At 36.9% G+C, this 14,151-nt stretch overlaps 1 protein-coding gene and 1 long non-coding RNA gene across 16 annotated transcripts in view; one reads left to right on the top strand and one right to left on the bottom strand.

The window, feature by feature from the left end:
* LOC138744247 (uncharacterized) overlaps positions 1–1,403 on the top strand; it is a 37,265-nt gene extending 35,862 nt beyond the window's left edge. For all 9 annotated transcript variants that reach the window (XR_011345397.1, XR_011345392.1, XR_011345398.1 and 6 more), the window contains one exon: positions 189–1,403. This is a non-coding gene — a long non-coding RNA (uncharacterized lncRNA). The remainder of the gene's footprint in view (positions 1–188) is intronic.
* Positions 1–14,151, bottom strand: part of rbm20 (RNA binding motif protein 20) — a 183,592-nt gene that overhangs the window by 4,260 nt on the left and 165,181 nt on the right. For 6 of the 7 annotated variants that reach the window (XM_069900081.1, XM_069900078.1, XM_069900080.1 and 3 more), the window contains 3 exons: positions 13,287–13,929; positions 11,130–11,249; positions 9,830–9,951 (listed from right to left, as the gene is read on the bottom strand). In XM_069900081.1, coding sequence (XP_069756182.1) covers positions 9,830–9,951; positions 11,130–11,249; positions 13,287–13,929 — 885 coding nt within the window. The remainder of the gene's footprint in view (positions 1–9,829; positions 9,952–11,129; positions 11,250–13,286; positions 13,930–14,151) is intronic. The other variant, XM_069900083.1, reaches the window with a different exon arrangement.

Below are 14,151 nucleotides of genomic sequence, written 5' to 3' on the forward strand. Positions count from 1 at the left end.
TTCAAATATTTATAGCAATTGTTCTAACCCACTGCAGTCTTATCTTTCAAACCACTTCACTACTATTCTACAACCCGATACTCTAGTTTCATTTTACTTTCAACTTGCTTCTTGTTTTTCTAAAATCTGCCCTTGCCTGATTCAGTGGCCTATTTTATGTTTTGACACTTCTTTTCATTTGGTTACAGGATGATGATTCAGAACAGTGGCCATTGACGATAGCAAGAACCTCCTCCAGTTCAACTATTTTCTTTCATATTATGCATTCTTTAGTGTATATCTGCTGAGGTGCTGCTCCAAAGTCAAATTACTATGCGAGCTCTTACTTCAATTTTTTTATTATAATTTTTATACTGTGAACCATTTCAACCAAAATATATACAAACGTTTCTCATTAAATATACACAGTGGCCTTTTCTCCCTTTTATCCTCCCCTTCCCACCCTCCTCCAAAATCCATAAATATTCAACATCTACAATACAATAAAACCATTAAACAATGTCTTCACACAATGAAAAAATAAACAAGAAAAATGTGTCATCTACTTTTACACACTGAATCAAGTTGTTTTGTCTTTTTATCATTTTAGGGGGTGGAGGTCTGAGGCAAGCCCTCTCTGTTATGTTCCATGTATGGTTCCCAAATTTGTTCAAATAATGTGACTTTATTTTTTAAATTGTTATTTTTTCCAATGGAATACATTTATTCATTTCCATGTACCATTGCTGTATTCTCAGGCTCTCTTCTGATTTCCAAGTTGACATTATACATTTTTTTGCTACTGCTAAGGCTATCATAATAAATCTGTTTTGCACTTTTTTCCAATTTGAGGCCTATTTCCTTATTACTTATGTTACTTAGAAGAAAGATCTCTGGATTTTTTGGTATGTTATTTTTTTGTGATTTTATTTAATATCTGATTTAGTTCTTCCCAAAACTTTTTCACTTTCTCACATGCCCAAATTGCATGTACTATTGTTTCCATTTCCTTCTTACAGCAAAAACATCTGTCTGATAATGTTGGATCCCATTCTTTTAACTTTTGAGGTGTGAAATATAACCTGTGTAACCAATTATACTGCATCATGCATAATCTTGTGTTTATTGTATTCTTCATAGTTCCAGAGCATAACTTATCCCATGTTTTTTTTTAATCTTTATGTTTAAATCTTTTTCCCACTTTTGTTTGGGCTTATAACTTATTTCATCATTTTTCTTATCTTGTAGCTTAATGTACATGTTCGTTATAAATCTTTTAATTATCATTGTGTCTGTAATCACATATTCAAAGCTGCTTCCTTTTGGTAATCTCAGTCTATTTCCTAATTTATCCTTTAAATAAGCTTTCAGTTAATGATATGCAAACGTTGTACCATGAGTTATTCCATATTTGTACTTCCAACTGTTCAAATGTTAATAAATTATTTCCCAAAAAACAATTTTCTATTCTTTTGATTCCTTTTCTCTCCCATTCTCTAAAGGAAAGGTTGTGTATTATAAAAGGGATTAGTGGGTTTTGTGTCAATAACAATTTTGATATTTGGTGATCCATTTTTTTTCCTTTCTAAGTGGATCATCTTCCATATATGAAGTAAATGATGCAATACTGGTAAGCTATTATATTGCACCAACTTTTCATCCCACTTATAAAGTATATGTTCTGGTACCTTCTTCCCTATTTTATCTAATTCTATCTTAGTCCAGTCTGGTTTTCCCTTGTCTGGTTAAAAATCTGATAAATACCTTAATTGTGTGGCTCTATAATAATTTTTAAAGTTTGGTAACTGCAAATCACCTTGGTTATACCTCTCTGTTAATTTATCTAATGTTACCCTCAGTTTCCCCCCTTTCCACAAGAATTTCCTTATTATTCTCTTTAGTTCATTAAAGAATTTATCTGTTAAGGGAATTGGCAATGATTGAAATAAGTATTGTATCCTTGGGAAAACATTCATTTTAATGCAATTTACCCTCCCTATCAACATTAGTGGTAATTTTTTCCAATGTTCTAAGTTTTCCTCCAATTTCTTTATTAGTGGCTGATAATTTAGTTTGTACAAGTGGCTTAAGTTATTATCTAACCTGATACCTAGATATTGGATTGCTTGTGTTTGCCATTTAAATGGTGATTCTTTTTCAGATTCTGTATAATCCAGGTTACGCATTGGCATCACTTCACTTTGATTTGCATTGATCTTGTACCCCGATATTTCTCCATGCTCCTTCAATTTCTTATGTAATTCTTTTATTGATATTTCTGGTTCTGTTAGATATACTATGATGTCATCTGCAAATAAGCTGATTTTATACTCCTCCTTTATTTTTATCCTTTTTATTTTATTTTCTGTTGCTAAGGTGAACAATGAGGGAGATAATGGATATCCCTGTCTAGTTGACCTACTTAATTTAAATTGGCTCGATACATATCCATTTACTGTTACCTTCACCAACGGTCCATTATACAATGCTTTAATCCAATTAATATATTTTTATATTGAACCTCTGTAATACTTTAAATAAATAGTTCCATTTTACTCTGTCAAAGGTAATTTGCATCTAAAGCAACAGTCACTGTTGGCTTCTTATTTCCTTGAATTGCATGAATTAGATTAACAAGTTTACATACATTATCTGCTGTTTGTCTTTTCTTAATAAATCCAGTTTGATCTTGTTTTACTATATTTGGTACACAATTGGCCAATCTGTTCATTAATAATTTTGCTATTTTATAATCTGAGTTAAGTAGATATTGGTCTATATGATGTTGGTGTTAATGGAACCTTCCCCGTCTTTGGTATTACTGTAATTATTGCTGTCTTACATGAATCTGGCAAGTTTTGTGTTTCTTCTATCTGGTTCATTACTTCCAGGAGAGGAGGAATTAATAACTCTTTAAATGTTTTATAGAATTCTATTGGGAATCCATCCTCTCCTGGTGTTTTATTGTTCGGCAGCTTTTTAAATATATCCTGTACTTCCTCTATTTCAAATGGTTTTATCAGTTTGTTTTGTTCCTCTTCTTGCAATTTTGGCAGTTCAACTTTACCTAAAAACTCCTATTTTATCATCTTTCCCCTCGTTCTCAGTTTGGTATAAGTGTTCATAAAATTCCTTAAAGTTTTTATTAATCTCTGTTGGGTTGTATGTAATTTGTTTGTCCTTTTTCCTTGATGCCCAATACAGTTCTTTTAGCTTGTTCTAAGTTGCCAGGCTAATATTTTTTTTTTCTCCCAGTTCGTAATACTTTTGCTTTGTTTTCATTATGTTCTTCTCCACCTTATACATTTGTAATGTTTTGTATTTTTTTGTCCACCAATTCTCTTTTTCGTTACATCATCCCTTTTCTGTACTTACTATCTCCCTTTCCAACTGCTCTATTTCCTGATTGTAGTCCTTTTTCATCTTAGTTACATAACTTATTATCTGCCCTCTAATGAAGGCTTTCATTGCATCCCATAATATAAATTTGTCTTTCACTGATTCTGTGTTTATTTCAAAATATGTTTTAATTTGGCATTCAATAAACTCTCAATTCCTGCCTTTTAAGTAGCATGGAGTTTAACCTCCACGAATATGTTCTTGGTGGATGTCCTCCAGTTCTATTGCTAATAACAGGGGTGAATGATCTGATAGAAGTCTAGCTTTATACTCAGTTTTCCTAACTCTCCCTTGAATATGGGCTGACAACAAAAACATATCAATCCTTGAGTATGTTTTATGTCTACTCAAATAATATGAATATTCCTCTCTCTTAGGTGCTGCCTCCTCCATAGTTTCATTTCCTGCATTGATTTAACCATAAATTTGGCTACTTTATTCTTTTTGCTTATCTTTTGTCCAGTTTTATCCAACATTGGATCCAAATTAAGGTTATTATCCCCCTCCTATCAATATATTTCCTTGTGTAGCTACAATCTTCAAAAAAATATCCTGCATAAACTTTTGATCCTCCTCATTAGGTGCATATATATTGAGCAAATTCCAAAATTCTGAATATATCTAATACCTTCCTGCTGGATCTATTATTTCCTCCTCTATTTTGATTGGTACATTTTTTATTAATTAATATGGCTACACCTCTAGCTTTTGAATTAAATGATGCTGCCGCTACGTGTCCTACCCAGTCTCTCTTTAGTTTGTTATGTTCCGCTTCAGTTAGATGTGTTTCCTGCACAAATGCTATATCTAATTTTTCTTTTTTTCAGTAAATTTAATAGCCTCTTCCTTTTAATTTGGTTAAGTATTCCATTAATGTTTATAGTCATATAGTTCAACGTGACCATCTTATACCTTGTTTACACCTCATTTCTGCTTCCTCACCACCACCATCCCCCTTTACCCCATTTTCATCTCTCAGTTTTCCCTTTTTAAACTCAATGTATGGCAACACATTTAAAACATAAAATAATCCAACAATTCCCACACCTAATGTTACCTTAACCCCAAAAAATGCCCCCCCTCTCTGAGTTTCCCCTTATCCCTTGCCGGGCAACCACAGCTCCCCTTTCTATTTGGATTACGATCTTGTTCACAAGCATCAACCGATTTTGCAGTGACGGTTATTCTCTTCCCCCCCCACCCAGAAATGCTTTTTTTTTACACATATAACAAAGCTCTCCCTTTTTTCCCCTTCCTTCCCTTTTCTCTCTTTAGTTCTTTACATATACATTGTTTTTACATCGTTATATATACTTTATTGCCGTTCTTCATTCTTATTACATCTCTCCTTCTGTCCTGCAAACGCTCTGCAAATTCTTGCTTCCTCCGGATCCGAGAACAGTCTGTTTTGCTCCCCGGGTATAAATATTTTAAGCACAGCTGGATGTCTTAACATGAATTTATAACCTTTTTTTCCATAGGATCAATTTTGTTGTATTAAACTCCTTCCTCTTCTTTAAGAGTTCAAAACTTATGTCTGGGTAAAAAATTATTTTGAGACCCTTGTATTCCTATGGTTTATTATCTTCTCTATTTTTATTCCTTGCCCGCTCCAGTATATTTTCTCGTCGTGTATCTCAAAAAGTTTTACTAAGATGGATCTTGGTCTTTGATGTGCCTGTGGTTTCGCAGCTAATGCTCTGTGTGCCCTTTCTATTTCCTTTTCTTCCTGCATTTCTGTAGTTCCCAGGACCTTCGGGATCCATCCTTTTATAAATTCCTTCATGTCTGTGCCTTCTTCACCCTCCTTCAGGCCCACTATCTTTGTTGTTTCGCCTACTATAATTTTCCAAGATAACAACTCCTGTCTCTAATTTTGTTGTCACTTCCATTTCTACAGCAGTTTCTTGTTCTCCACATTCTCTACTCTTTTCCCTATTTCTGTCATTACCAGTTCTAACCTTTGCATTTTATCTTCTGTTCTTTTCATTTTTCTTTTAAATGTACTAAATTCTAATGTCAACCATTCTTTTAATGCTCTCATTTGTTCTTCAAAAAAAGCTTTATCTATATTCTGTCCATCTGTTTTACCTTCTATTTCTCTGTGAAGATCTTGGTCTTCTTCCTCTTCTTCTGTGTCTGTACCTGTGTTTGTCTTCTCTTCTTTGTATCTGTGTCTCTTCTGATTTTCCTGATGCTTGTATCACTTTGTCGGGTCTCCTGCTGTTGCTCCTCTTGCCGTTCTCCCTGTCGATTTTTCTTTCTCGCCTGGTACCTCACTCCCTCTCCTGCCACCTTCCTCAGCTGGTCACGCCATGGTTGCCCGCTCCTCGGCTGAGCTCCCCTTCCGTCAGTGTTTTCTTTTACCTTCGATTGCGCACTTTTGTTTGGCTCAGAGCCTTTTTTTTGCAGTCCAGTAGTCAGGACTCTGCAGGGCCGGCACCAACCTCGGAGAACGGACATTCTTTGCCACCACGGCTCCCTGTTCCTTCGTGCAGGTAAGGCCACCTTCTTTCTTTTCCAGTGACTTTTCTTCTTTTTTTTCCCGTTGTTTACTTTTTCCTTCTTGGGTGCCATCTTCTTTCTCTTCTCTGCAACTTTATCTTCTATTTTATATTTCTTGAACTTTTGTCTTTTCCTGACTTTTTTTCTGGAGAGGGCTGGTTTTACCCTACCGGCCACTACTCCATCACGTGACTCCTTCACTTATTTCAATCTTAAATCATGCTATATTATGTTACTACTCCTTTGGAATAAATAATTCTTTGAACATATTACTCAGTTATTCAATCTGCAAGAAATGGCAGGTTTTTAAGCTAAACATTTGCTTGCACTCTTTTGCAAGTGGAGTTTTTAGATATAAAATCTAAAACATTCAGATAGTCATAACTAGTATTTATTACTAAGAATACATTTGCTTTGCAATATATACCTACAAGTAGAGGGTTGCTAAGATCTGGAGAACTTGTATAAGAGCACATTGTTTAGTTTAATTACTGAATTGAGTTTTGAAATGAAGCTCCATTTCTTTATTAATTTTGACAAGTATTTTTATCTTTGATTTTAGATTCTATTTCATGTTGGTGTCAATCGAAGAATCCAATGAAGGAAATATTATTTAGCAGTATTTTCTATTTTTTGGTATGTTCCAAAAGTTTAAATGATTATTAGGTGGGTGTTTGGAGATTAAAGCATTTGCAAAGCTCTAAGCAGGATTCCTAAGGACCTCTTGTGTGATGGAGGCTAAAATAATATCGAACACAATACTTATTTTATAGTGGCTTTAATCTTGATTAAAACCTCCTTGTGAGGAGGTCTTGTTTGATTATAAGAATTTACAAAATTGGCCGGTTTAAGGGCATCAGTGGTAGGAAATGAGTGGAAAGGGATAGGGATAGAACTCGTGCACATTTGGAAAGTTAAATTTAAATTTTGTTAAAGGTAGGCCTACAGCACGGTAACAGGCCATTTCAGCCTATGAGTCTGCGCCATCTGATGACACACAATTAACCTACACCCTGATACGTTTTGAACAGTGGGAGAAAATTGAAGCCCCCAGGGAAAACCCACACAGATACAGGGAGGACATACAAACTCCTTACAGACTGCACAGGATTTGAACCAGTTGCTGGTACTGTAAAGGCATTGCGCTAACTTCGACGTCAACTGTGCCCCCCTATGGTCAGATTCTGGACAGTGAACAAGAATGACTGCAGATGTTGGAAAACAGGAGCAATGCACCATGGTGTGCTTGGCTTCATTGGGTGGGCCATTGAATATAAAAGTAAAGATGCTGTAATTGCAGCTCTATAGAAGTTTGCTTCGACCGCCGTTGGAATTTCCAGCCACCCCATTACAGGAAGGATGTGGAGGTTTTGGAAAGGGAACAGACAAGATTTACCAGGTTGGGGCCCAGTTTACAGGGTATGAGTGATGGGGAGAAATTGGACAAGCTTGGGTTATATTTTCTAGGAGGCTAAGAGAGGACCAGATGGACACGTGTGAAATCATAAAAGGTGTTGAAAGGGTGGACAGTCAGGATCTTTCCCCCAGGGCAAAAGTGTCACACACAAGAGAACATGCATTTAAGATAAGGGGGAGAAAGTTGTGTAGGGCAAATATTTTGTACTGAGGGTTGGCTGCCAAGAGTACTGGTGGAAACAAAAAATATTAACATTTGAAGCTTCAGAGTACTCACATGAAGGAGGGATCTCTGTCAGGACATCATAAATGGCACTGACGCATGGGCCGAAGGGCCTGTATCTGGGCCGTACTGTTCCATGCTTTATGTACTTGCTGGAAACTCACATTAATTTAAAAAAGTAATAACTCATTGGAAAGCACTTTAAAAGATGCAGCATCGTGGGCAGTAAACAGTTACAGTATATGGGAAACTCACTCACGCATTTATGTACGTTGAAGCATTTGAGAGTAAATATTCATTAATTATATGAAAAGCTCAAGGAGGTGCTCACCTATCTTTACATCTGGGTCAGGACAGAATTACACAACTTACCTGAAGGTTTGAAGCAAGAACCTTGTTCAAGTATTGAAAATCACATTAGTCTGTCGGGCAGGTTTACTCCAAACCAGAAACAGATAACCATGTGCAGAGGATAAATAACGAGTTCCAAGTTATAAAATAAGTTTAAACATGAACAACTGTTGTCTGCCATATACAGTATGTTGTTGGTATTAACTGATATCAAAGTAAGCTTCAGGTGACCAGATGAATTAATGCAGCTAACCCAAACTGATCCACTTTGCAAATTAAACATAAAAGGAAGTACTAAGCATGGTTGAGAATTTGCACACCGGATTGCAAAACAGGAAGCCTAAAGTATTCTGAATCAGAAACTTTCGGGTAACTTTTACCCCAAACAGCTGAAAGACCACAATGTACTCCAACCCTCTCAAGCATTCCACACACAAAATACTTGTGACTTAGTTAGAGAAGCATAGATCCATGATGTCTTTCTTAATTCTGAAGCCCCCTTTTTCAATGAATATTTGGGCTATTGTTATTAGAGGCCACCTGCATCTAAAGGCAGAGTACGTGACAGTTGAATAAAGCACTTAGATGGTAAAATGGCCACACCATATACAATAAATGTGTACAGGTGTCACTGAAGCTTATTTAGGTAGTATTCTTATCCTCAAGGTAGATTATCAGTTCAAGTCACTCTCCAGAGATCCGAGCTCAAAATCCAGTATGCTATTGAAAGAGCATCAGGTTGATCATTGTATTAAATACAAGAAAAGCTCACTCTTTTACACAATGCACCATTTTAAGTTTTCCAGTGAATGATTATAGTTGAAGAATGAATGTCACCATAATGCAATAAAAAAGAGAAAATATCAATAGTTCAAGCTGCTTTTGTGGAAAGAAAATTGGAGCTAATGTTTCTGATGAATAACACTTAATTTTTAAGATGTGAGGAAACTAGTCCATTAAAACAGATTAAATGACAAAAGGACTGACGGTGCAGTATGAAAGTAGTTGGTAATGAGGATTCTGGAGGAGGTGTATATGCAGGAGAAATACCTAGAATTAGCAAAGCAATTTTGAGTGATTATTGGAAAAACAATGCCTCTGCATTCTGAAGGAACCATTCAACTCACTCCAACCTCTTCCCATCATATCACCCAGGGACCTAAAATTTCATTCCAAGTGAGTTAATGGTTCACCTTTACTTCCTCTTAAACGTGCTGCTCTTGATATTGTTTCCAAGTGCAGATTAGTATTTTGCAGAACATTTCTTTTAGGGAGAATTTCAGATAACCAGCATTTCTGGCTACAGTCACTTCATATTCCCTTTTTTTGTCCTCTCCCCTTTCTCTCCATCTTAACCATTTCCAGATATGTTAGCAGTCTGGAACCTCAACTGTTCCCTCTTTACAAATGCTAAATGACCTGTTGATCATTTGCAGAATTTTTAGTTCTGATTTTCAGTTTTTGGAAAGAATTGTTTTTAAATCAAATCTTAGAGGGGTCTCTGTTGCTTCATCCACTGGTTGAGGAGTTACACCACCTGCCCTCATATCTCCTTTTATCCAGGATGCAATTACTCCATCCAACTGAGGCAGTGATCCAATTGTATTTCCACCATTTTTATATATATTTTTTTAAAAATTTAGACATTCAACAAAGTAACAGATCCTTTTGGCTGACAAGCCCATGCTGCCCAATCGATCTACACCCCTAGTACGTTTTGAAGGATGAGAGAAAACTGGACCCCCTGGGGAAAACCCACACAGACTCAGGGAGAATGGATTCGAGCCCCAGTCCCAATCACTGGCGCTTTGCTAGCCATTAGTAGGGCTTCCTGAAAATCCAATTCAACAGCGGCATAGAGACACAGTGATCAATGGATGTTCCAGAAAAACCATGGCTGAGAAAAGAATACAACTTCCTTTCCTCACAAATAAAAGCAACTCCAGTCTCACTGACCTGCAGATTTTTATAATGCACAAAACTCCTGCAATGACTGGTTTTTGCAACTTCTTCTGTAATGTAAAAGAGACCACAGAGCTTGCAGTAAAATCCAGTTCTAGGTTCGACAAACTCAACACCTGTAAAATGAGAGCCTATCAGTTAATAAGGTTTCAGGTAAATACATAGATTCCCAGGAATTTGGAGTACAAAAGGACAGGAATTGATATTAAAAGAGTAAAGCACAGACTCCAGGATTGAAGTAATTACACAAAGCTGTGGAAACTCGTGTCAAACAGTGTATTCTATTACAGCAAAGATAAAGGTACACAACCAATATTTTAGGCTTGAGTCCTTCATCAAAGTGTGAGCAAAATGTAGGCAGGCCCCTCATTTTACTTCTCTGAAGGTTTGGCATTCCTTAATTCATTCCACCCTAGCTAATTTTCCACAGTAGCAGAAGAAATGCATCTTTCTTCAATGTTCTGTCTGCAAATGAATCATTCCTGGAAAGCTTTGATTCATTTCTACTTCAATATGGTTGATCTCAACCAAGGTAATAGAAGGGTATTTTGCAGCAGGCCTTTCACACTCCTGCTCCACAGAGGGAAACATCCAAGATAATGGAGGTGTGTGGAGGTTATGACAGACAGGGTCTAGTTCCTGCTATGATGCCACTGTGTAAACATGAATTCCAAATAAAGCATGGGCATTCGGGTGAAATACCCATGAGAACTAATCACATTCAAAAAGGGCTGGATGGCAAACTGAAGGCTTTGAGTAGAACCTGATGATCAATCAGAAGAGACAACACAGTTTGAATTAAGATCATCTCAATCTAATTTCTAGCAGGGTGAAGAGTGTAATGCAAGTTTGTTCCATAATTTGGCACAAAGAATTAGCAGAGGGAAATGGATGTTTTCAAAAGGAAACAACAAATACTTGGGTGAGAAAGGAATACGGAGAAACATTGGAAAGCTGAGACAAGGCATATGGAAATGGGAGGAGACTCGTGTGAAGTCTAAATACCAGTACAGACCAATGGGGTTGAATGGCTTATTTCTGCACACTTTACCTTCATAGTAATTTTATATAAATTGACATAATTTTGTTGAAAAAATGGAGAAAGCCTGAGAGAAAATATTAAAACACATAGAGTAATACAGATGAAGTGTGGCTCGTTATTCTATCTTGGCATCCAAAGTATTTGGATTTAATATCAATAGTTCCACTAATTACAGATAACAGTTGAACTATTTATCAATCAAACAAATCTATAATACAGGAATTATTGTGACAGTTCCATACCAGTACATACCGAGAGGAATACTAAGATTAGAGAAGACATTGTTGTGATCCCATGGCAACTGAGATTGTTGGGTGAGAGGGAGTTGTTTATTAGTTGCAGTGGACTCTTGCAATGGTTGACTTGCATATTCTGTATAAAAAATATTAAAAATTAGCATAGACTTTCCTCAAGTATTCTATTCCTTCATTGGATCATGATAAAACAAAGTGCTGTCATATAAGAGCTGTTTGAAATAGGCAAGCATGTTCATTAATTCACTTATTAACAACTGTATCCATTATAAATTATCTAATTATGAAAAAGCAAGGGTAAACAAGAAAATCTGCAGATACTGGCATTTAGTGCAAGTTACAAAAATGCTGGAGAAAGTGCTGTACCCATAGAAAGTAAAAGGCAGTCAACATTTTGGGCCTGAGCCCTTCTGCAATTGTACTGAAAATCAGGCAGACATCTGAATAAAAAGGTGGGGGGTGGGAAGGGAAAAGGGGACAGAACACAAACAAACAGCTAAGAGATAATAGGTGGATACAGGTGAGGGGGACAAGCTGTAAAGCGAGGGGGAGAGGGCAGAGGGCTAAGAAGGGTAGCCCTCTGATCAGAGAAGGGATGGGGAGGTGGAAGATAGATGGATGAGGAAAAGAGTGAGGCCGGAGAGGGGGTTAACAGAAACTGTAGTGGATATTTATGCCTTTTGGTTTGAAACTGCCAAGATATTTTTGGAAGCGTTTCAAGATAAGCTGAGCACAATGGATAGGGGCCAAATGCAGGTAAATGGGATAATCTCAGACAACTTGGTCAGCATGGACGAGTTTGGCGGTGTCTCTGTACAACTCCTGTGCATCTCAAATAGGAGATAAGTGGCTGAAAGATGTTAAACATGCTAACTGGATTGAAATCTTAGACCCATCTAATATTTTAGAGAAAGTTTGTCTCCTGACAAGATATTAATTTTGAGGGAGTATGTTCTGCTGAATTGGATTTAAAGTATTAAAGTCATCATAGTTTGAAACACTAACATTTACTGTTTTATATATAAATAATATTTCTATTAGTTTCCAAGACTCCTTAAGTGTTTGATCTAATTGCAGTTTTTCTGGGTCTACATTAATATCATGAACAACTTTACTTTTGTATGGGATCCTGTTTAAAAAGTTTCTAATGACCTTAAAGAAGAATAGATGTAAAGTAACTGCAGAGGAATAGAAAATAAATGATAAAAAATGTATTAAAGAAGCTGTTTCCAGTAGACGGACAGCACTGATGTAAGATGACTAAAAGAGGCAAGCTTTTTAAACAGCGAGTTGTTGGGGTTTTACATGTACTGCCTGATAAAATACACTTTGGTCTGCCCAAACCTTTTCGTCTCCAGTGTTAAGAGGTGCCCATGCTGCAGGACCCCAGTATCAAGTCCTGCCAACACTGGACACGTGGAGACTGGATTCTGTGCAATATTTTCAAATGATTCATTGGTGCACTGTTTAAGGAAGAAACATGAATGCTCTGGAGGAGAATGTATTGATTTGATATCATTATGACTGTCGATAAAGACATGAATTGAGACCACGAAAGGGATGGCAAAAATGGAATGGCGCTTGCGGCAGCAATTCAACATACTCCTTTATGATTCACATATGTTTATCAATAGGACATTAGAAATATTCAAAAACTAGAGCCCAAATTTTCCTTTTAATAATGTTAAAATGGAAATGAAAGTTTCATGAAGATTAAGATCGCAATTTCAAGGTGCACAAATCCACATTTTTTGAGTGCATTATGCCATTTTCATCATTGCATCTTTTATTGATCTCTGAGCTGCCAATATTTTGTCTCACAGGCATGATTACTAGAAGGACATGTTCCGAACGATACACGTAATTATAAAAGTGTCACTATTCAGCCATTGGGGAGTGTTGCTACTGAATGAATGGACAAAGATGAGAGATGGATGGATTCAAAAGGGTCTGAGTGGCTGGGAAAAATTTGTGCCTGAAGAATGAATGTCCTTTGTGCTAGGCTGCAACAAAGAACCTCTAAATACACCTAGCAGGTGGTTGCCAAGTAGTTTTCTGGGAGGAAATTGCTTTTGAGTGGTTCAGAATGCAATAATCATTATACAATGCAATCATTAAGCCCAACATTTTAAGAGAGGAGATTAGCATCGTGTACCTCTATTGATTCCTTCTGAATAGTCTTTCTTAATTTCATCTGCTTGTGGACTTCCAATACTTGTGCTTGCCACTGATTGGTCTGCTCTTGGTGGTTCTACTGTTTCCTTTGTTGAATGTTCCTGTTGCTTATCAACATTTTCATAAGACTCATTAGGTCTGCATTGATTATCAGTATCCATCTGACCAATGAGTTCACTTTCTCTCAGTGGTTTGCTTATTTCACAGCTTTGACAATCCACAGGATTCTGTAGTTCTTTAGCAACAATTTGTTTAATTTGGTTCACTGAATTGGACATTAATTGAGCATGGTTCTCAGATTCCATGCTAAATCGGTCACTGCCTAGAGAAGGAGTTGGACTCATTAGTCTTTGATCTCCAGGTGAAGTGCTATGAAGGTTGTCACTGGGATGTCTGCAGTCAATAACTGTCTCTTTTGCTATTAGGTCATCACTGCTTGTTTCCATCTTTCCATCCTGTTCAATTTGAGTACAGTCACTCTCCTTGATCTCAGGAACCTCTAGTTGTACCTCCGTGAAATGTTCATCTTCCCCTCCCACCTCATCCACAGTCACAAACTCCTCCAAGCTGCCGGAATACCATGCTTCACCTTCTGTCTCACTTCCACTTTCACAAGTTGTGCTCTGTGTGCAAATGTTGAGAAAGACATCATTAAAGGTGAGGCCAAGCTGGGGTGGGGGGGGGGGGGGGGGGGTGCACCAAGAGGTGGTGAATTGAGAACAGCCTTCTTTGCTTCTACGTTGAAGTCTTGAACCTGGCTTTACTCCCTCAGACTGCTGAGTAATCATTCCAACGTGGCATTCTCATTCCATTGGTGATCTATATTTAAATAGCTCATGGAGGCC

Source organism: Narcine bancroftii, chromosome 10, assembly GCF_036971445.1.
Source record: "Narcine bancroftii isolate sNarBan1 chromosome 10, sNarBan1.hap1, whole genome shotgun sequence".
NCBI lineage: Eukaryota > Metazoa > Chordata > Chondrichthyes > Torpediniformes > Narcinidae > Narcine > Narcine bancroftii.